This window comes from Polypterus senegalus, chromosome 14, assembly GCF_016835505.1.
Source record: "Polypterus senegalus isolate Bchr_013 chromosome 14, ASM1683550v1, whole genome shotgun sequence".
NCBI lineage: Eukaryota > Metazoa > Chordata > Cladistia > Polypteriformes > Polypteridae > Polypterus > Polypterus senegalus.
The window spans coordinates 133,137,896-133,160,902 of record NC_053167.1 but is presented as its reverse complement, the minus strand read 5'-3'; the positions used below and the strand labels follow the sequence as shown (position 1 = coordinate 133,160,902).

At 39.9% G+C, this 23,007-nt stretch overlaps 2 protein-coding genes across 2 annotated transcripts in view; one reads left to right on the top strand and one right to left on the bottom strand.

Moving 5' to 3' along the window:
- Positions 1-3,005, top strand: part of ebna1bp2 (EBNA1 binding protein 2) — a 33,813-nt gene extending 30,808 nt beyond the window's left edge. The window contains exon 9 of the mRNA XM_039735248.1: positions 2,565-3,005. Coding sequence (XP_039591182.1) covers positions 2,565-2,615 — 51 coding nt within the window. The 3' untranslated portion in view covers positions 2,616-3,005. The remainder of the gene's footprint in view (positions 1-2,564) is intronic.
- Positions 2,997-21,259, bottom strand: fam183a (family with sequence similarity 183 member A). Its single transcript, XM_039735249.1, has 4 exons — positions 21,100-21,259; positions 16,455-16,514; positions 5,341-5,444; positions 2,997-3,712 (listed from the first exon to the last, which is right to left on the bottom strand). The coding sequence occupies exons 1-4, from the start codon at positions 21,236-21,238 to the stop codon at positions 3,602-3,604; spliced, it is 414 nt and encodes a 137-aa protein (XP_039591183.1). The 5' UTR covers positions 21,239-21,259; the 3' UTR covers positions 2,997-3,601.
- Between the last annotated feature and the right edge of the window lie 1,748 nt (positions 21,260-23,007).

The following is a 23,007-nucleotide window of genomic DNA, read 5'->3' as shown; positions in this document are numbered from 1 at the left end:
CAAACTTTTGCATCCCACTGTATATCTAAGCGTCGCATATTCCCCATCGTCTGCAGTTGGTTGGCGCCCCACCCGGGGTTTGTTTCCTGCCTTGCGCCCTATGTTGGCTGGTATTGTCTCCAGCAGACCCCTGTGACCCTGTAGTTAGGATATAGTGGGTTGGATGATGGATGGATGGATATTCCCCATTGTAATGACACAATACATTTTAAAAGTCTCACATACTATCTTTTGTGCCGTCTTTTTTTTTGCAACATAATGTACAGTGCTGTAATTGAGCCACAGAGGAAAAAATTAAGGATGCAGTGAAGATTTGAATTTTGTGATTAAAGTTGAAATTTCTGCATTAATCTTGAAACGTCCACTCTAACCTCGTAGTTTACTGTATCATTAAAGCAGACCGTTGAAAAATGTCATCCCAGTTTTTAATCGCTACAAGCTTCTGACCTGACAGCAAACAGGAATAGATCGCCACACAGAACACATTAAATGTATGATATTCCTCTCTGCAAATTTAGGATCTTTAGGTTTATACTGGATATTACTTTCATGATAAAATGCATTTAAGTATGTATGTTACATTTTACAGATAAATCGTTAATTTAATTTAAATAATGAATACTGTTACTAATTACACACATGGTGGTGACACGGTGGCGCTGCTTTCTCACAGGGAGTCACGTCGCTGGTATTCCCTGCCTGGAGTTTCCATGTTTTCATGGTGGGTTTCCACACTCTGCTCCAGTTTCCTTCCAAAAATATGCAGATTTGGTGACACTAAAGTGATGCAAGTGTATGTGAGTGCTTGTATTCACCTTGCGATGAGCTGATGCCATGTCTAGGGATTGTTTCTGCTTCGTGCCCAGTGCTAGCTGGAATGGGCACATTCCTGGATTGATGGATTTAATCATTAAACATCCTTTTCAGAGATATTGCGGTAAGGCGTCATTGAAATTTAATGGCTGTTCCAGGTAATTCGCAACACAGCGAAGCCGAACCTGTTCTCACTGGGATAATATCTCACACTGCCACCTGGTGGATTCCTCCAGATTTACGTAAAGTACGCGCGCAAGTATAAGCAGTAAAATGCTTGCGTAGTAGGAGCGTCTGCTGTAGCGTGCATCACGTGAAGTATAAAGCCGGCCTTAGAGTCCAAGTACACATGGTGAACAGAGGAGACCATACATGTTTCTGTAGTTTTATCAGCATTACTCGCATCCCTCAGTAATTAAGTCTTACAAACTGCAGTCTGTCTGGCAGATGGTCCATTACTCAGGACACCATAGGCTCATCCACCTGCGTGTCTCCGCACTTACCCTTTAATGGGGATAGGTGGACGGTATTGAAGGCACTGGAGAAATCAAAAAATGTAATTCTGATAGTGTTGCCAGCTTTGTCCAGATGGGAATTAACCTGGAAGAGCAGATAATTTCATCTTGGACTCCAATTTCTGTCCTATAGACAAATTGTAATAGGTCTAGGTGGTCTTTGCCAAGAGAATTCCTATAAGTCTGGTCTGTAGTCATTAGGTGAAGAGACGCATGCCATCTTTGTAAATGGAACAATGCAGGATGTTTGCCACAGCAGTGACACATATTTCAGCCTTAGTGACAAACTGAACAGGTGACAGTGCACACTACAAAGTTGGTTAGAACAGGTCCTAAGGACTTGAAGACTGATTCAATCTGGTCCCTTGACTTATCTCAATATAACTACAACATTAATGCAGTTTTCTTTTAATGTTTCACCAAACATTAAAATCAACAAAACCCCAGCATTGGTGGATAGTACTTTATTTGTCCCAAGGGGAAATTTAGCTTTATGTATAGCATGAAAGTCCAAAATCAAGTTGAAGAAGGGCTCACTAGATACCATCTAAAGAAATGTTCTGATCAGATGATATGGTACAAGTAAAATTGAGATTACTGAGCTTGATACACAATGCATAAGTTAGTATATTCTGTAAATGTAGCTCTGGTAGAGTCCTTGTGAGATGAGCTCTTATGTTTTATAGCATGGCTGTTGGCCAATCATTGACATTAGAATGTTTCATATTTAAAATATTATTTGAATATGTACAAAAATGTATTAAATATATTTATGTATATGTTTGTATATAAAAATATAATGTGTGCATCTATTAAAATCCAACTTCCTTCCTGTGTCTGTGTGGGTTCAGTTTACTCCACCAGTCTGAAGACAGGACAGGTTAGGTTGATTGGTGATGCTAAACTGACTTTAGTGTTCCTGTCTTTCACCCTGTGCTTGCTGGGATGGGCTTCAGCTTCCAGACGAAACTGCTGAGGGTAAAGCAGATTTCGAAAATGGGTGGATGTTTTCTAGAGAGAAAGTAAAATTAGTGAGAACTTGTCACTAATGCAGGGAATTGTACGGTTTTCTTTGTGTAACATAAAAAATTATGAAGTTAGATTAGCAAGTAAATGCTGTGGTGCAGGAATAGCTTGAAAATGATAGGATAGTATATGACTTAAGGAAGCCCAGAAAGTGATGCATCATTTTTGTTATAACTTTTTTTTTTTTTTTTTTCTCTCTTCTTCTTGCAGAACCGACCAGGCAAAAATGCAAGGAAGAAAATGAGAAATCGATCTAGATAAGCACAAACTCGGGGCCTTGAAATAAGTTGCAAGCAAAGTTCTATCTCAGACAGGTATTGAGCTTGGATATTTTTCACAGGCCGTGCTTTATCTGTGAAAATTAAAAACTGGTTTGCGTGTTCTCAGCTCTCACAAGCACCATATTCTTCCAGCTACTCACCAGGAGTGAACCCAGAAACAACACTGGAAGCCAACTGGGAAAATGTGCAGAAGCCAATTTTGTTGCTTCATTGAACTGCCAAAGAAACTGTTCATTGTACAAAACTGATGGCAGAAGTAAAATGTTGCGTTCAAGCTGCATTTCACAACAAAAGTGTAATAGATCTGGACATCTGTTTGTAATTCACTTTATTTTTTCGTAAATAAATATGAGTGTTTGTTAGACTTTAACATCTCTGTATTTTTTAATGAAAAGAAATTTTCCAAATGGTGCTGGATTACACCCAATTACATAATAAACAAGCTTCTCGGAGTTTATTTAGGAAATGAACCTGCCAAGTTTAGTTAATATTCATAACTACTATAAATATTGGAAGATTGTGTAGGTAGCCAATGTATTTTAAAATAACAAAACGCATCCTGTTTTGAAAGCTTTGATCTGCACCACCACCATGTGAGCCAAACTGTAATCTGTATATCTATAAATTAACATGCAGTATTTTGATCCTGTCTACATACACTTCACAAATAGATTACAAAAGTCTGGAAGTAAGCACAAAGGTCTAGTCAAGTATGTTACTGTGTGTGTACACAGTAGCAGGTTTGGGGTGCACCGTAGAACTTATGTGAGCCATTAAATTATCCTTCCACCAGGTTCAGGCCCATTTGAACCTTTAAAGAAGAATAGTTTTTTAATTGATATTTTAGAAGATTTGATTGTGACACTGGATGAATGTTCTCCCACATCAGCCTTCAGACATGTCAGAACTCTAGAGTTTTATCCCCCATCTAAATGACACAGTGGATCTTCTTGGCAGATGTGTGGCCTATGCCAGATTCTGTGTCTGCTCCTTCAGCCATGCCGCCTCCATATATGTAGTTATTTCTGAGTTCTTCCGGTGAAAGTTAAGCCTTCGATCAGTGTGGTCGACAGTAGTCTGATATTTGGATAGGAGAGAAAAAAAAACACAGAAAATTGAGACAGCTTTGCATGTTTTCAAATATTCAGCAACAGAACAATGAAATTAAAGGACATAAACTGTCAGCTTTTTGGGCCAGGAGTTGTATGTCATTTCCCCTCTCCCTTTTTGAATTTATAAGCTTTGGCTCGATTGGCCTGTGCACTTCTCGAGTGTAGAGACCGGGCATACTGTGTACTGGTGAAGCCTATCTGGACTAAGGGTACTGGCTTTAATTTTTTTTTTGAGAATTGAGGCCTGCCTTTGTGAGTTTTATGGATGTGGCTATCGTAACACAACAACCACTTTTCTGGTTGTACAAATCAGGTGGTCTTCACACCAAGGGGAATGCAGGACTGATCGCTGAAGACAAGCTGACTGCAATGCCAAATCAACCGAGTGTGATGCCCATTGTGATGGACGGCCGACAGCTCAACCCAGGCCGGGACGCCCAAAGAGTGGAAGGATGGAGGAAGGCAGCTACTTTGGGACACTACCTCCCACAGGATGCTAGATTGCAGCTTCCCTGGACTGTAGCGTTACCCCAGATTCCCGCAGGGCAACATGGGACACGAAGTTCACTTATACAGCCCTGCTGGGTACTGTGGGTGCCACCAGGGGATGCTGTGAAACAAGGATGGGAGGTGAAGTGCTCGCCTATCCCGGAAATACTAGAAGGTCATGGGAACGTAAGCCTAGAAGTACTTCTGGGCTGAAGAAAAAGTTAAGTTCTCTATCTGACCCAGAAGTGCTGGCAAGTCAGGTGATCAGAAGGACGGAATTAATTCTGGGTCGAGGAATATATAAAGGACTGCGGAACAGTCGGTTGCAGGTGAAGGAATCTTGCTGGGAGGTGTGGAGGAGAAAGAATAGAGAGAGAGAAGAATATTGTGCTTAGTTTTATTACTTGCCTGTTTGTTGTAGCTGTGGTGCGGAGTGGGCACTGTTAAAGGAAGAAAAGAATAAATACAGGGTGGTCCAGATCTAATTATGCAGATCCAGATCCTCTAGGTGACTTTCATTTATGTAGGGATGATTCCAGTTCGGCCCAAAGACGATTCTTCATGTCATCAGTTCACACACTTCTCGATGGTCTGGGCTTTTTTGGGTGATATTCTGTGTAATAAACTTCAGTTATAGCATAATGAAAATTGCATAATTAGATCTGGACTACCCTATATATCTTCTTGGTGCTTTTACTCTGTGTTCTGCGTGTCTCTCTGTTGGGTTAAAGGGGCAACAGTGACCCCTAGTGTCCACACCATCAAGATGCACTTTGGGATTTTCAGAGTTTTGTGGCACACGATTTCACCATCTGACACATTCAGAAAATTCAGGGCAACAGAGCATGTTTACTCATTTAATATTAGATTGTGGGGAAACACCTGAAAATACCCAGTGGCCAAAATTTGCAAAAATAAAGAAAATTGGAAAGGGCTAATGTTTTTTTTCTTTCATGGCCCTATATAAACAAAAGAAGGAAAAAGTGCAGACACCGAAGAAGGACACCAGAAAACATTTTGGGCCAGGCAAGCACTGTGGCCACTAGGAGTCCACATGGCCCACTTCTCACACACGAGCTCCACACATCCATGATGGTGTCTTACCAGAGGAGTTGTTATCCAGCCAATCTCCTGACTCTCAGTCTGAGGGTGAGTGAATTTCTTTGTGGGCTCCAGCCTCGCTTTGTGGATAAGTTTCAAAAAGTTTTCTGCCAAGTGAGAAGACGGAAATTGAAATAGAATTAGTGCTGCATTAAATATTTAAGTATAAAAAAGTTACTGATACAAGTTGGTCAGGGTTATGTGTAGAAATGTAAATGTAGTTCATCTTTATTTAATGTAGTATCTTGTATATAAATGTCTATGCGTGGAAGTGTGTGTGTCTATCTGGGCCCGGAAGTGAGTCGGGGTAAGGACTCCATCTCCGAGGATACACAAGCGAGGCCGTCATCTCGGCAAAGCAAAACCTCTGAAGAAAGACAAAGTCACTTAGCCGGTAATGCACAAACGATGCAAGCACATCGGCAAAACGAATCCTCCTAGGAGAGAGATGCCCAGAGTAGTTCATTTCAATTACCTGACATCTCTACATTTCAATCTTTTTTTCTGACGATTTCAATAGTTTCTAGGACCCTGTGCTTTTTACAACACAGGCTTACACAGCTAGTATATAATCCATGGGTGGGCAGCATCGGTCCTGGAGGGCCGCAGTGGCTGCAGGTTTTTGTTCCAACTCAAGTTTCTTAATGAGAAGTCGGTTATTGCTGATAAAGCACCTAGATAGAGATAGATAGATACTTTATTAATCCCAAGGGGAAATCTCAAGTGAGATTCTAATGCTTCATTTTAGTGGTCTCGCTTGTTAAGGCTCCCCACCCTTACTTGCTTATTTCATTCTTAAACAGCTGCAGTCACAAATTTTAATGGCTCCATCCAGGAGTTCTACATCTGACTTGTTTCAATTTATGCCTGTGGGGAATCATCCTGCACTATCTGGTTTAATAAAACACTTAATATGACAGACTGACATTCAAATCATTTGGATGATATCCATGGAATGGAAAAGAATCTACAATACACAAACCTAACCTTGCAAACTAATAAACCATAAGATCAGGTCCGAGATTGGCAAGGATTGGTTTTTAGTTAAGCAGTTGGGTTGGAAAGAAAACCTGCAGCCCCTGCGGCCCTCCAGGACTGACTTTGCTCACCCCTGGTATAATACATCTGACAGACTCCCGAAAATTAAACCCATTTAGTCTCAAGCAGAGGAGACAGGATGGGAACCTAATCCGGGTCTTCAAAATTCTCAAAGGCATTGATAAAGTTGATCCATCGGAATTCTTTCAGCTTAATAGTAATTCAAGTACTCGAGGACACAACTGGAAATTAAGGGGATGAGCATTTAGGACTGAAGCCAGAAAGAAGGCAATATATTACCCAAAGCCATGGATTTGAAGAAGAATACTGAACAACATTTAAGAAGAATCTGGAAAAGATGTAGGGACAGGTTAGCTATTAGCTAACTACTCTTATTCTATGTTAATTAATGTTGACTTATGTTTATTTTTTATTGTGTCTTCTATTTTTCTATTCATTTTGTAAAGCACTTTGAGCTACATTTTTTTGTATGAATATGTGCTATATAAATAAATGTTGATTGATTGATTGATAGCTAAACAGATGAACCAAAAATGAACTGAACGGTCTATTCTTGTTTATTAATTTATGTTCTATTGTGCCTTTTAAAATGAGTGTTACTAAGTACATTTGTCAAGTTTATGTTCTATAGCATGTTAAAACGAGTCTTACGGAGTACATTTGCATGCATAGACAAACCGGGATAAGGTGGGTAACCTGCTTAAAAACTCCTTCAGGGCTGGTGTCGACTTTTGTCAAAATTCAGGGGTACAGGACAGTAATCAGCTGTAAACTGTGACAAAACTTGACCCTTGCATTTAAGTTTGACTTTCTTTGCTAGAAAGGCAGTAACATACAAAGTAAAAAGTATGTGAACCCCTAGGAATTCTCTCTATTTATGTCTAATTCCCATATAAAACATGGTTGAATCTTCATGTCAGTCACAATAATGAACACACACACAGTCTCCTATAGTTAAAGATACACAGATTTTCAGAGCATTTTTTGACCATATTGAATAAATCATTCAAACTGTGAAACTGAAGGTTGGAAAAAGTAAGTGAACCCTAAGCTAATGACTGAAAAAGCTCATTGCAATCAGAATTTAACACACCTGGAGTCCATTTAATGAGACAAGTTCAGAGGTGTGGTCTAGAATGACTTTGATTGATCAAAAACACTATAAAGTTTGAGCTTTTGACAAGAAGCATATCCAGATGGGAATCATGCCTTGCACAAAAGAGCTGTCTGAAGAGCTACGATGGAGAATTGTTCATCTACATAAGGCTGGAAAGGGTTTACAAAGTCATCACAAAGATTTGAGATATTCAACAGTCTACTGTTAGGCAAGTTGTCTATAAATGGAGACAATTTAGTATTGTGGCTACTCTGCCTAGAAGTGGGTGCCCTGCCAAGATGACCCCAAGAGCACAAAGTCAGCAATGAGGTAAAGAAGAACCTTAGAGTGACAGCAAAGGACTTGAAGAAGTCATTAGAACTGGCTAATGTCTCTGTTCATGAGTCAACTATACGCAAAACACTGAATGAGAAACAAGTCCATGGCAGGACACCCAGAAGGAAGCCACTGCTATAAAAAAAGAACATTGCTGAACGGCTGAAGTTTGTGAAAGAACACTTGGAAACTCCACAATGGTACTGGGCAAATGCCTTGTGGAGTGATGAAACCAAAATTGAATTATTTGGGAAGAACAAGCAGAACTTCATTTGGCATAAAAAGGGCACTGCATGTCAACATCAAAACATCATCCCTACAGTAAAGTATAGTGGAGGTAACATCACGATTTGGGCCCGCTTTGCTGCAACAGGGCCTGGACAGCTTGCCATCATTGAGGGGAAAATGAATTCACAAGTTTATCAACAGGGCGTCTGTCCGTCAACTTCAGCTCAGAAGAGGCTGGGTAAGGTAACAGGACAACGACCCCAAACATCGTAGCAAATCCACAGCACAATGGCTTCAGAAGGACAAACTCTGCCTTTTGGAGTGGCCAAGTCAGAGCCCAGATCTCAAGCCGTGGAATGACTTGAAGAGAGAGAGCCACACGCAGAAGACAACCAAAGAATATGGAAGAGTTAAGGCCGTTCTGCATGGAACAATGGGCTCAAATTCCCCCCGCACGATGTGCAGGTCTGATCTGCAGTTACAGGAAGTGCCTGGTTGAGGTCATTGTTGACAAAGGAGGGTCAACCAGTTATTAAATCCCAAGGTTCACTTTTTCCACTACCACTGTGAATGTTGAATATGTTTGTAAAATAAAGACATGAAAGAGTAGACTTTTTTTGTGTGTCATTGGCTTAAGCTCATTGTGTATATCTGGACCTGGGACTTAGATGAAGATCAGATCACTTTTAATGACCAATTCATGCAGTAAACCAGATCATTCCAAAAGGTTCACATACTTTTTACTTTGACTGTAGCTTTGTTGATTTAACCTCGATTCCCTACGTGTGCCCGAGTAGCGAAGAGCAAACAACCTCCAAAATGGCATAGACTTCTGGCGAGAGACCAAAGCAAAATACTCCATGGACGTTATACAAAATTTTGTTGAACAGAACTCTGACTTGTCGGACTCAGAGTTTGATGCAAGTGATCTGGAGATGGATATCGAAAACGAAAGTGAGGTACCATCATCATCTGATCGGTCGCCAGCCGATTGTGGTGCTGAACACTTTCATGTAGCTGATGTGCCTACAGCAGCATTCGCCTGGGTGGACCACCACTTATGATGACAAGAGGTACAAATCAGGTTGTGTCACACTGCGACTGCCGCCCACCTGCCGTGCGAAGGCAGCCGGCCCACCGCATATTCCTGTTGACCATCAAGGTGTCCCTATGCAGTCACTGCTGCCAGAGATGCAAAACTTGCGCCAACAGCAGCCACAGCACATAGCAACAGACATTTTATGTTGGTTTGTGTGTGAAACCATTGCTTTGTGAGTTTTTCAGAAAACTGAGTTCTTTGGAAAAAATCTTCAGCCCTCAAAGAGTTAAGACAGATACCATCCATCCATTATCCAACCCGCTATATCCTAACTACAGGGTCACAGGGGTCTGCCGGAGCCAATCCCAGCCAATACATGGCTCAAGGCAGGAAACAAACCCCAGGCAGGGCGCTAGCCCACTGCAGGGCACACACACGGGACAATTTAGAATCACCAATGCACCTAACCTGCATGTCTTTGGACTGTGGGAGGAAACCCACGCAGACACGGGGAGAACATGCAAACTCCACGCAGGGAGGACCCAGGAAGCGAACCTGGGCCTCCTAACTGCGAGGCAGCAGTGCTACCCACTGCGCCACCACAGATACCTGATTTCTAAAAAAAAAAACATTTACATTCTTAAGCCCCCTTATGGAGTTCTCCTTTAGCAAAGCGTTCCAATGTCACAGAAATGTGCTAATAAAAGATGTACAGTAACATCATCAATGACCGCCTTGAGTCTGAATACAAACATGGAGCCTGTGTCTCCTGAGCAGTGTGGGGAAAGTTATTTTTAAAAGAAACTTAGTTACTGTGTTATATAGTTACTCGTGATGAGCAAAGGGTCCGCAAAAGGGTAACAAATCTTTTTCCCAGGCCCAGCTTTGGCTCCCGATTCAGACTACATAACACAAGTTACTTTTAACGTGTTACCCTACTGTTCCCAAGATTGTGCTGCTGAACTTAGCACTGCACGTTCAACTCATCAACAGAAAGAAAAATGTTTACTTTTTAAAATCTGAAATTTAAAGCATTCGTATTTTAAAAATTTTAAAATATAAGCGCTCATCATATATTGTCCAAACCCATTTTCTATTTTTGTTTTGATTTGGGAAAATGGTTCAAGGGGTTCTTTAGAATAAGTGGGCAAAAATCAGAGAGAAGAGGTCCGATACTTCAATAAAATTTACTTATTCAATTATAACATTTAAATACATATAATGCAGTATAATGAGGTAGCGATAGATTATAGAAACATATATATGCTTACAGTAATAAAAACAAACTTATACTGTAAGCATGAGTTATTTTCTTTTGATATACTGTAAGCATATCAAAAGAAACAAAGCTATCATCCTAGACCAGTAGACTGAGGGAGCCCGCATGTCAGTCTCGTCAGAGGATCAACTCGTTAGCCTACTCCCAAATACCAAACAGGTGTGCACATTCCCCACGGTTGAGCTTCCAAAGAAACTGAGGGCGAAACCTTCCCTTATATACTAATTGAGCGTCCTTGCCCAAAGCGGCTTACGTGCAAGCAGTGTATACAGAAGTGATCAGTTTCAGTACACACCTTTCCACGGGACGCGGTGTTGTTTTTCACTTGGTCCTGATGGAGACGGCGCCTAGTACCAGAAGGCACACAAAAATAAGAGCTGTGTACAGTAAAGCCCCTCGAAGTGAAAAACAAGTCAGCATAACCCTTTGGCTGTATCTTTAGAACATTCCCGGCTGTTTCTCCCAAAACATTAGTAATGCAGCTGGGTTTGCACTGGAGTGATCAACGCCCATCTGCTCTCCTGATTCCCTTCCTATTTAGAAAAATCCTTCCATTACAATTTTACAAGCATCAACATAGCCAGGAGGGTGTTTCTTGCTTTAAACTCTTCCCAGAAATATATTTAATGGCAGTTCCAACTGATTGACCATTGATGGACTTACAATTCTTGTACTTTCCCAAACCGCCCTATATCCCCTGCCCAACATTCAAGCCTGGCTGCTCCTCTTTTTACAGGGTTGTGGGAGAGAAGCTGAAACTAATCTTAGTAGAACTGGATGCAAGGCACGAAGTAACCATGTATAGAACAGCAGCCAATCACGTTACACTCACGCCAACTAAGCAGTCACCTGTGATACTCCAGTGCCCACAGCCATGGGCACCAATCCCTAATGAGACATCTAGTAGTTCGTAATCAAGATGGACCAGGGCAAGTGAGATGGCAGACAAAGCGTACTGTGCAGAAGTGTATTAAAGCAAAGAATTAAAAGTGTCACAGTGATGGGGTGGGGGTTGATTTGTTTTCGATCCTATTTTTGTAAAAAATTTATTTATTTGTATGGAATGTTGTGCGATTTCAATTAAATCAATAAAATCAAGGATGGCACGGTGGCAAGACCTAGGTTCGCTTCCCGGGTTCTCCCCGCATGGAGTTTATATGTTCTCCCCCTGTCTGCGTGAGTTTCCTCCCACAGTCCAAAAACATGCAGGTTAGATGCATTGGCAATCCTAAAATTGTGCTGGGTGTGTGTGTGCCCTGCGGTGGGCTGGCGCCCTGCCTGGGATTTATTCCTGCCTTGCGCCCTGTGCTGGCTGGGACTGGCTCCAGCAGAGCCCCGTGACCCTGTGTTAGGATATAGCGGGTTGGACAATGACGGACAATAAAATCAAAAAAAAAAAAAAAGTCACAGTGCAAACCCAGTCATTCAATACATAAATCTTTAAAATTGTGCTCATGAGACCAGAATTTTCAGGAGTGCAATTCAATATCCAAAATAAATACTTTTAAAATCCAAAAGAAATCCTTAACAATGCATTCCTTTCACTCACTGCCAAAAACACTGGAACAAATCTCTCCTGTTGTAGCCTGCCACATCCCAAAACTGCAACTCCAGCACCTGCACGATCAAAATGCCAGCTCTATCAGTACCCGCAGATCACATGATATTTGTCCTTTACACCAATGATGCTACACTCTAGATCCCCATTCCCCCCATTTCTGAAGCAACTCTGTATTCTTCTTTGCTCTCTCTTTCTGAAAATCATCAGTTTTGAATTATTTGCGTGCGTGCCGTCCTCTCCTCTCGTCTCGTCTTTCTTCTATTCCAGCTGACACCCATTAATTACTAGGCTGCTTCACAGTAATTAACTAAAATTAGTGATCACACTCACTCACATGTGAACCGCTAATCAGTGCAAGTTAAGTCATCAGGCAGGGCTTAAAATCCACTAAAGTAAAGAAATAATTTAGTATCCTTTAAAACTCTCCTTGACTCGGATTATCACATCACCAACTAAATTAACACCACCTTTCATTTTACGAGTGATAGAGACTTATTTTTTACTTTATAACTTAATATAAATGTGGTTTTTAAAAAGTATTTTTAATATATTTTTAAGAAGTGAACAAATTAAATTTTAAAACATGACATTATTATTTAACAAAAGTATTAATCCGTTAGCTTCCTATATTCCACGAGCCCTCTCCCCTGTACTCTTCCCTGAGCCAGCATGGTTGGTGAGTTTATAAATCTTTATTTTCTTAATTGACTAGGATTAAGACTTTCTTAGCGGACTTTGTTTTCTGCTCAATTGGAGTTAGTTTATGGGTTCTGGCTAACGTGGTGGTGGCGGTTACTGCTTTTTCTGAAGATTATCAACTCTACAACACAATTATGCGCTTGCCGTATGCACTCCTGACTGGATACGGCGGTTTACGGTTTATGCATGTAGCTTGGCATTCCTCGTCCGCGGTATTTACACCGCTCCTCTCGGCGTCATTTTAATATCCCTCTGCATCCGCCGACACTATTGCCACGATTTGGTCTGTTACACCTGTTTGCTCAAGAAGACATTTCGCAAGACGATGGAGTAGGCGGACGAATTGGCTGAGACACCTGCCGCAAATGCTGGACCGTAGTAACCAAGGATTACAATCTGACGTAACTCTCCACTGTGCGCTCCTTAACTGCAGATCAGTAACTAATAATACTACTTTCCTCAACGACTTATCAACTTCTAAAAATCTGGACATGTTCATTGTAGAAACTTGGCAAAATCCAGGTGATTACTTACAACTAAAACTGCTTACCCCTTCTGGTTACAGTTACCTGTCTAAACTCCGTCTGATGGGCCGAGGTGGTGGATTGGCGGTGGTTCAGCGTGATTCTCTTAAAGCGACCACTGCTGATTTTCATAACATTACGTCCTTTGAATACCTGGTTGTTAAAATCACTGGGAAGGCTTCGCTGCACTTTATATTCATCTACAGACCTCCTGAACTTCCGCTGGATTTTTTCTCTGAACTTTATGAAATACTCACTCTTGTCTGTGGCATGTCTGCTGCTGTTATTTTACTTGGTGACCTTAATACTCCTGTGGATTCTGAATGTCCATCTGCTTGTGTGCTACGTTCAGTACTGGATTGTTTCAGTTTTGTGCAGCATGTTGGTTTTTTTAAACCCATGCTAAATGCCATATTCTGGATCTTGTATGTTCCACTGGTCTGCAGAATGTCTGTACATCCGATATTGTTAGTGGTATCTCCGATCTCAAGCTGATTTAAATTTAGCTTCACTTATCCCTTCCCTAAAATAAGTCTAAAATCAAAAATAACCTATCGTAATATCAAGAACATTGATCAGTTATCCTTCTCTATGTCTGTTGGTGCTTCCTGTTTTCACGATGTTTCTGGGTTGTCTTGCCCTATACGGATTTTATCTCTATATAATTCCACATTGTCACAAATTTTGGATCATTATGCACCTGTTAAATCCTTGAATGTTTCTGCTACCCGGTCATCTCCATGGTTTACAGCAGAATTGCGTACCATGAAACAATCTGGTCGACGCTTGGAAAGGCTGTGGAAGAAGACTGGTCTGGCTGTTCACGCCATGGCTTACACCGAGATGTGCCTTATCCGCTGCATGTTCAAAGTACTCTTCCTCTCTTATTGACTTTGGTACTTGTCGCCCTAGTACTCTTTTTAATACAGTTAACAGACTTTGTCAACCTGCTGGTAAAAATCCATATTTCTCTGTTGATCACTGTAAACTATTTTTGGACTATTTTCAGTCAAAAATTATGACCATATATCAAAGTTTCCCTACTAATCATTCCTTATCTCTGTCTACTGATCATACTTCTAAATCTATAGTTTATTTATCTAAATTTAACTCCATGACACCAACTTATATTGCCGAAGTAATATCTAAATTAGATCAATCTACCTGCCACCGAGATCCTGCACCTACTTTACCGATTAAGGCTTGCACTGTCAAACTTTCTGCCCCCATTTCTCACTTTATCAACTGTAGTTTCCACACGTGTGTTGTTCCAAGTGATTTAAAAACTGCTGCTGTAACCCCTGTTTTAAAAAAACCTGGCTCAGATCCCTTACAGCTACATTTTTACCTCCCAATTTCTAATCTTCCATTTATGACTAAGATCTTCGAAAAGGTTGTTGCTGCTCAACTCAATGATTATTTAAACTTACATAATCTGTTTGAGCCTTTTCAATCTGGATTCAACGCCCTACATAGCACTGAAACTGCTTTACTTAAGGTAGCCAATGACTTACTGATAACCGCAGATTCTGGGATGGCCGCTATTCTAGTAGTTCTTGACTTGAGCGCAGCGTTTGATACAGTTAACCATGACATTTTACTGTCCCGACTCTCAGCTATTGGTATCTCTGGTTCCGCTCTTTCTTGGTTCACATCATACCTCAGTGATCGCCAGTATTACGTCTTCATTAGGGAATCCAAATCTGCCACGACTTCATTCACACAGGGTATTCTTCAAGGGTCAGTTCTCGATCCAATATTCTTCAACATCTGTATGCTCCCGTTAGGGGAGATTATCTGTCGGTATGGTCTGAGCTTCCACTGCTATGCCGATGACACACAACTTTATGTAAGCGTGGATGGAACTGCAGCATCTTCACCTGTTGCACTGACTGATTGCATTTGGGAAATCAATCATTGGATGACAGATAATATTTTAAAACTCAATCCTGATAAAACAGAAGTCTTATTAGTTGGCACCAAATCTGTCCTCTCTACATTTCGTGGGCTAAAAATTGACATTGATGGGATCCTGGTTCAACCCTCAGCATCTGTAATTTGGGTGTCATCTTTGATCAGCTTCTTACTTTTCAATCAAACATCAGCTCAATAGTACAGACGGCCTCTTTTCATCTTCGCAACATTGCTCATCTTCATTCTTTCCTCAGTGTGAAAGATACCGAGTCACTCATTCACGCTTTCATCACTACCCGTCTGGACGATTGCAATGCTTTGTTTTATGGCCTCCTGAGTAAATATATCAACAGATTACAATATGTTCAGAATTCTGCTGCTCGTTTACTTACACACACTAAAAAATCTCCTCACGTTACATTGGTCACCGGTTTCTTCAAGATTCAAATACAAAATTATCCTTCTCACTTTTAAAGCCCTTCATGGTTTAGCTCCTCATTATCTGTCTGAGCTGCTGGTTCCCTACACTCCTGCCCGTGCCTCACGATCATCGGACGCTAAGTTACTCACCGTACCTAAATACCGGTTAATAACTATGGGTGGCAGAGCTTTCAGAGGGATAGCCCCTAAAACTTGGAATTCTCTCCCTCTCAGCCTTCACATGGAAAAGTCAATTATTAATTTCAAACATCTCTTCAATGAGTATTATTCTTCTTCATGTATGTGATTTCTACTGTCTTGTATTGAATTGTAAAATGTCCTTGAGTGTATGAAAGGCGCTACATAAATAAAACTTATTATTATTATTATTATTATTAAACCACGAATACATTTTTAAATGTTTAAACATGTTTTAATGTAAAATATATAAAAATGAGATCATGTAATAAATGTTTAATACTTTTAAAATATTTAAAACAGAAAAATATAAAATATTTAATTTTTAAATTTTAAAATATAAACCAATTATATTTAAATACTGACTTTTCACTTTTAGCCGATACAGTAAGTTTTATTTGTGGTTTAAAATATTGTAAAGTATTTTAACATTACTTCTCTGCTCAAAATATAATCAACTTAAATAAAAATATTCAAACAGTGGTTTTTAAAATTTGAAATGTAAATGACATATGTAACATATTATGAAGGTATTGTTTATACATTTAAATTGAACTTAAAATGTTTATTCTTAGGCCAATCGTAATTTTTTCTGTGAAGCACTTTCAGCTGTATTCAATTTATGAAATATAGGTTATAAATACATTATTATTAGTAGTAGTAGCAGTAGTAATAGTAGTAGTAGAGGTGGTATAAAAAAAGAACAAAATCATATATTATTTGAAATGTAAAGAGATTTAAAAAAAAAAAAAAAACGTTCTTACCGTCTTCTTCATTATCCTGGCTTGCCTCTTTTGACATGGGCTTCCCAGTTAAAGGGTAAACTGAAATGCAGAAAACTTTAGTTTAGCATTTTAAAGTATTTATATGCCAAGATTGCCATTAACTAAGCTGGAGTGTCCTTCTTGCACCAAACAGCAGGACTCTTATCTGGTAATAATAATAATAATAATAATAATATAGCACCTTTCCCATGCTCAAAGTTTAAGAGAGTTAAGCGTCCTCTTAAGGAGTTGTGGTCGTGGGCCCCCAAATCACACAGGATAGAGGAGTGAAGGGACTGAGGACTCAAAAGTAGGCATACTACCTAAGTCCACCAAATTCATAGGAGGGCGAGTTGTCTTCTGTGATTTAATTTTCATTAATGCAGTTGGATGAATGCATAATTCTGAATCAGTGCACAGTGTGGCCTCCTCATGGTTAAAGAGATGGTAACGCTCAACTCACAGGTTCTGGCCTCACTATGGTCTTTACACAAACATGAACAATCTGTCAGTGCTCACATTGTAAAATTATGGAAACATTTACCAGTTAAGGACCCCTTCTTTTTTTCACCAGAATGTGCTCAATCATATTTTACTGTTGCGGGGCTCTGGAGCCCATCCTGGCAGCACTGGGATCATGGCAGGCACCAAATCTAACAGGTTACAGTAGCATGTAATGGTAATAATAATGGCTTGTCTTATACTTGGCAGTAGCCACTGCACCCATCTTAGGGGTCACTTGTAGACATGATGTCCAGCCTTTTTGTTCGCTCGTCATCCTCCTGTTTTAAAACTTTTAAAATTGAAGAACACCAAGTGTTGTAATTTGTTGAAAAAAAAATCTTTTGCAGAATGTATCCAATTTGTCATTCAGGAAGTAGATAGATAGATACTTTATTAATCCCAAGGGGAAATTCACATAATCCAGCAGTAGTATACTGATACAAAGAAACAATATTAAATTAAATAGTAATAAAAATGAAAAAAAAAAAAAAAAAATAGCAGACAATAACTTTGAGTAATGTTAGCGTTTACTCCCCCGGGTGGAATTGAAGATTCGCATAGTGTGGGGGAGGAACGATCTCCTCAGTCTGTCAGTGGAGCAGGACGGTGACAAAAGTCTGTCACTGAAGCTACTCCTCTGCCTGGAGATGACACTGTTCAGTGGATGCAGTGGATTCTTCATGATTGACAGGAGTTTGCTTAATGCCCGTCGCTCTGCCACGGATGTTAAACTGTCCAACTTTAATCCTACAATGGAGCCTGCCTTCTTAACAAGTTTGTCCAGGCGTGAGGCGTCTTTCATCTTTATGCTGCCTCCCCAGCACACCACCGCGTAGAAGAGGGCACTCGCCACAACCGTCTGGTAGAACATCTGCAGCATCTTACTGCAGATGTTGAAGGATGCCAACCTTCTCAGAAAGTATAGTGTGCTAGTAATATACAATCTTAGCACAGCCAATGTGAACTTCCTCTTCTTATTGGTAGAAGACGCTATTTTCATTGAAAACGCTTGGTTTTACTTCTACCTATCTTGACACACACTTCTGTTGCCATGACAATGAGAAAATACAATTCTCTTTTCCAACGTCACAAAAGCAACTTAAACCTTACTGTATTGTGCAAACAAGTTCTGTGAATGCGTCCATGGGCTTGTCCAGCCATGCTTTGTTATACAATCAGGATTGCTTGCAGAAGAAACTGAAGCTTGAATTTGCCCAATCATACTTTTATGATTAAATTAAAAAGAAAATGGAATCATAAAATGGAGTGAAGGGCAAATGCTATATGGAAATATTTAGGTGTGCAGCAATATTTGCCCTGAAGTGGTTGTTTCAGGTAAACATACACATCTTCATCAGTGTGATATTCAATGTTTACACACAAAGCCATGAATTTTTAAACCATTACATCTTGTGAGGGTTAACATCTAGTAACTTCTACAAAATCTGTTCTCACTAAGAGTCTCATGTGGACAGGGCGTGTTTAGGACATTCACAGGCCCTAAGCACTGCATCTATATCTACAGTAACTTAAAATATAAACAATAATTAACTGTAAAATTTTGTGAAATGAAACTAAACTTACAGTAAAAGGGAAAATAATGTTTATTTGTGTATACTTCCATTTTAGTTATATTTGAAAAGTTTTTTTCTTTATCTAATTGCAAAGTCTTTAAACAGATCCTCAAAACTAATCTTACGTAACACATCTGCTTCTGTACTCAGTAGAGGTAACGCATCCAACCTACCTGTATTATTATTTTATTATTATCTCTCTATTATATAAAAAAAATCCTGGGACGAGACGTGACCTTTTCAGAGAGACAATTTCAAGTCCCGTGCGACGAGACTTTCTGCCAAGAGATTTAACCAGGCCCGGGGCCAGAAATAAAAGACAAAGAGTAGAAGACAAAGTAGAATGTCGTAAAGAATTCAAAAACGTTGGCGCAGTACACATGCAGAGCAGATTAGAGATTATGAAAGTACTAAAACTCGAAAGTCTCGAGATAAAGTAAAGATCGCATTAGCACAAACAAATGCAAATTATTACTCGGTGAAATAAGGGAACAGCGAAAAGAGATCAAATATAAGGACATAGGTCAGGGGTCCTCAATCACGGTCCTGGAGAGCCGCAGTGGCTGCAGGTTTTTGCTCCAACCCAGTTGCTTAATAAAAAGCACTTATTGCTAAAGTAACACTTCTGCTTCACTTTAGTGATTTTGAGCCCTTATTGCTTAACTTTGTCTTAAACAGCTATTTTAATTGCTCCTTATTATCAATAACATGCTAATGACAAGAGAGAGCAGCATTTCTCCATTTAGCTTATTTACATTTACACCTGTGTGTATTTATCTGCACTATTGGGTTTAATTAAATACTTGGAAGAAAAATGAAGAGAAAAAAGTGAAGGACTGAGAATTACTCGTCCATTTTAGCCTTCAAATCATTTGCATGATAGAAAGGGAAAGAAAATCTAGGATATGAGAATGACCTGACATAGCAGAGTTAATTTAATTTCATAGCTTGTTAGTGCTTTATTGGCAAGAATTGCTTTCTAATTAAACAACCAGGTCAGAACAAAAACCTGCAGCCACTGCGGCTCTCCAGGACTGGGATTGAGGACCCCTGACATAGGTGATATGACAGACGTATGTAGACATTGTTTGGCTTTAAAGTTTAAGTTAGAGACTTGTAGATCGTCTAATTCGTGTTGCCATCAGGGAAAAGTAGTGTTTCTTCCCAATGAAGAGGCCTATCCACGAGAATTAAAAGATTTGTTGTTTGGTGAAAGTGAAATCCATATACGCGAGTGGCAGAGATGCTAAGTGGCTGGTGTGTAGCCCAGGCCGGGGGTAGCAAAGCAAAGTGAGCAGGGGGCGAAGCCCCCTAGTTTTTATTATTGTATGTATGCGTGTATCAAGTGATTTTTTTTTTTTTTCCATTTAATGTGTCCTTTTTGTGGAACCTGATTCATTTGCACTATTTGCAGTTTTGCACCATATGGTCCATGGTGAATCTGGCAATGGAAAATTTCTTTGGTGCCCCACCTACCCTTGACACCCTAAGCACGTGCTTATTTTGCTTAATGGTTAATCCAGCCCTGCATATGGGGTTAGTAATGGGAAATTAGAATTTTATACACAAACATTTATTAGTTTTAAAAGGTGAAGTGACTGATGCAGGGTAAGAGATGGAATAAGAAGTGTGATTAACCTCTAGGCCACTCTCCCTGTTCAAAAATGTTTAGTGAAGCCTGTGGTATGTTGATTGTCCCTTTTTTGATAGAGACAACAACTTTTAAGCAATCTCCATGATCACTGGGGTGGAGTGGTGGCTCTCTAGTTAAAGGATCTGGGCTGGTAGCTCAAAGGTTGCCAGTTCAAATCTGAGCAAAGACAGAAGAAATGCTACTCCATTGGGCCCTTCAGCAAGGCCTTTATTCCTAATACAAGAAATTGTATTTGACAAATAAAGCATTAAAAAAACTCCTAATTTACTGTATACATGAAATTATCTATTGTATAGAGTATTCCACATCTGTCTAGATTTAATTTTCACCTAGCACAGCAAAGTCTAGATTTATTATAATTTATAATAGTATAACCCCAATCTGTGATATAGTTCCTTAATACCTTTTGATATAGCTATTTTAATCTATTTGTCTATTATAAAGTGCATTTTTATCTGTATATCTTTTATATAGTACCTTTCATGTCTATGTATCAACCTTCAATGCTTTAATACCTTTAATATAGAAACTTTCATCTGCTTTTCTCTTAATGTATATAGTGCCTTCTGCATCTATCAAATAGATAGGTAGACGTGAAAGGGACTATCATTATATTTTGTATTTTCCCATTTAGTACATTGCTTTCACCTTTATCTTTCAAATTTATGATGTAGTGGGCAGGCTTGGCAAAGCGTACTGCTGTCTTTCATCGAGTGTTCTGTTTCATGAAAACCTAGCTATCTGTCATATAGCAACTTATTATCTATAATAAGGACAATTTAGTCTGTTTTCTGTTATATAGTGCCTTCTGTATCAAAATATTCAGCACAATTTACAATTTTACTTTAAAGGCCAAAAAACCGTCTTTGCATATGTAAATACTGGCTATTCAGTGTTTTATCAACACACTTACGTTTCGTAAACTGGTTGATGTTGAACGTTGTGTAGATCTTATGGCAGTGCTGCTCCTTGCGGATGGTTTCGCACAGAATGGCATTTTGGTGCACAAAATCCACCGGGTCCTTGTCCCGCTCCTTTCCCTTGCCGGCCATTGTGATTTCTGTGGCCGGCGAACGCCGAGCATCCGAAGTGAGTTGTTGTCGTCTTGGAAACGCGCGTAAACAATGCAGCCTGTTGCTTACCAACGCTCTTTGGCACTTACGCAACGCTCTTCCTCTATGCAACATCAGGGAATTCGAACCTCCAAAAAAGTGAAGAACTTAGTGAGCACTTAGGTGAAGTTTACGGTTCTGCTATTGACAAATGTTGTCAAGACATATTAAACTGTGCTGCTGTGTCTTCTCCGTTGTAGCATTTCATTAAAATCTATCTATCTGCCCAGAGCAAGAACGCATTCGGATTGATAACGAAACGAAATTATAACTTAATAAATTAGTTGTTTATATTCCTGGAAATTCTTATCGGTATGTTTATTTTTGTTATTGTCTCATAAATTTCAACTGCTGTGTCTGATGCCATCACAGAAGGAAAATATTTTTGAAGCATTTGTGGATAAAAATCAGAGAATTTAACTTTTTTCATACATGAGTGATATTTTTCGAACTCTGCTGCTTACACACGAATTGTACTGAGCCTTTTGGCCAATAATGATGCCCCCAAAATGCGTCGCCCGGGACGGACTGCCCCCTCCGCCTGCCCCTAGCTACACCACTGTATATTTCTGTTATGTGGTGCCTTTCATTTACATTATTTCTTAAATTCTGTGAACAGACTACATTCTTTCAAACGCCCTCCTTTATACAGTATGTCATTTCGTTGCGATTTCAAGCAATTCCCCCATTGGCCGCACGAGGGCAGTGCAATCATACGGTGTCTCATTTCTTTCTCTAGCGGTAATAACGTGCATGTAGAAAGTGGAAACTTAAAGTGAGGTTCGAAGTCAAAACTCGTGAATGCAAACACGAGAGAACTTCTCGATTAAATGTGCTGTAGTAAATGACCTCATAACTGGTAGTCGACACGGTACATGGCAACTTAACAGTTCATTCGTGGAATAAATTGGTTCAGAAAATCGAAATAGAAATTTAGACAGGAAAATCATTGGATGGCGGATTTTAGGCTACTGACTGGTCTGGTCCAAAGTTAAATAGTTAACAGGCGTGAACAGAAAGCAACGAAATGTGAGAAGCCATGCGTGTATTATTGTATGTACAAACAGCCACGTTCAGCTCCAGTTAATTTATTTCAGGGTCACAAGTACCAAAATTTAATCCAGAAACACAGTGTGCTGCCCCAGCAGTGCCAATCCATCACAAGGCACAGAGTCAGTCAAGAGTCACGAATACACATACCATACAATCATTTTTAAAGTTAAATGACACTTTTAGTAAACTATAGACTTAGAGAGAGAGAGATAGGTTAAGAGCACGCGCTTATACAGTGCATTGCCGCACCCACCACATGATAAATCAACTCAGGGATCAGGATTCCAGATTAGGACCCAAGTGCAGCCATGCGATGGGTGACACCTCAGCACCACACTAGTTCAGCTGGAATGGGACAGTGGGAGGTTTTTAATGGTAGCTGGAGTGTCAATTCTGTCTCCAACCCCCAAGTTTTTTCCCTGCAGGGCTGGATGCAGATCAACATCATTCCCAGGATGAAACTTAATAAAATGATTTATCAAAGTATTAATTGTTTTTAAGAGAATTACAACGGCGCATTAGATTGGGGTTTCAATAGCTACCGTACAATACCATTCCCGACGGCAGCAAGCAGCACGTATACAGTGGCGTAGCTCGAGTTCGTGCCGCTCGGGGCGGGGCAGTGTTTCAAATTGCCGCCCTCCATCATATTTCAA